The 981-nt window shown below is 65.0% G+C and overlaps 1 protein-coding gene across 1 annotated transcript; it reads right to left on the reverse strand.

The window, feature by feature from the left end:
* Window positions 1–53: 53 nt before the first annotated feature.
* Window positions 54–768, reverse strand: TRAVEDRAFT_54831 (uncharacterized protein; the record flags this gene model as incomplete). Its single annotated transcript, XM_008047762.1, has 1 exon — window positions 54–768. A coding segment is annotated over one exon (715 nt), but the record flags the coding sequence as incomplete, so codon positions are not given.
* Between the last annotated feature and the right edge of the window lie 213 nt (window positions 769–981).

Consider the following 981-nt stretch of genomic DNA (forward strand, 5'->3'; position numbering starts at 1 on the left):
GCTGCTTTCGGGCGTCGAGGTGCTCGTGTTCTCGGGTTGGCTGGCATGCTGACGGGGGCGCTTGCGGCGCTCCCTCTCTTCCTCCCTTCTAGCGTATACGAGCTCGAGCTCGAGCGCGAGTTCGCGCTCGCGCGCACGGGTGGCGGCGGTCTCGTGCTCGATGACGCGGCGGCTCAGCATGTTCATCAAGACGCTGTTTGGCATGCTGGAGCGGGTGGTTGAGAGCGGGATTGTGTTCGGGAAGGGGCTCATCTCGGGGCGGGGCGGTAGGGTGTACGGGGCGACGCTGTACGGGTGGGGGAGTGCATGTGTTGGGCGCGGGGTCGGGGGGCGGGGTACGACTACTGAGCTCACTACAGGGATACTCACCGCGCTGCCGGGGGCGGGGATGGGTACGTTCTGGTACGTCACCGGGGCGGTGCTGCCGGGGCCTTGCTGACCGTTTTCGTTAGGTCTCTCGCCGATGCAGGCCGTCTCTTCGAAGATGAAGACGCCGTGGCCGTAGTGGCGGTAGTCGCCGACCGTCGCGACCACGTCCTTCATCACCATGATCTCGCACCGCTCGCGCGGGTCCCATGGTGACACGAGGTTCGTGAGGACGTGCGCGGACGCGGCGCGGATGTGCGGCTGGTACGATATCGGGGTGCTGAAGCGTCCGGTGCTGCGACGCTGGTGCTCGAGGATCCATTCAAAGCGGTCGGTGGCGAGGCGGTTGGGGAGGCGTAGCGGTGGCGGAACTGGGTGGAGGCTGTTCCCGAGGGCGGCCATGTCGCCCTCGTTTTGCGGACTGACCTCTTCCCTTTCTTTGCAGCGAGCTTTATACGCGTCTCGAGCGCACTCGTCCTTTCTGCATTGAAGTCTCGCGTCCTTGGAGGGCGCTCGAGCTCTTGCATACTGACTAACCACGCTTGCGTACACTACAGCTGCCTCTTTCGTCACCTGCGCCCTCGCTCGTCTCGGGGTCCTTCTCCTGGCGGAGTT

Source organism: Trametes versicolor (genome assembly GCF_000271585.1).
Source record: "Trametes versicolor FP-101664 SS1 unplaced genomic scaffold TRAVEscaffold_219, whole genome shotgun sequence".
In the NCBI taxonomy this organism is placed as follows: Eukaryota; Fungi; Basidiomycota; class Agaricomycetes; order Polyporales; family Polyporaceae; genus Trametes; species Trametes versicolor.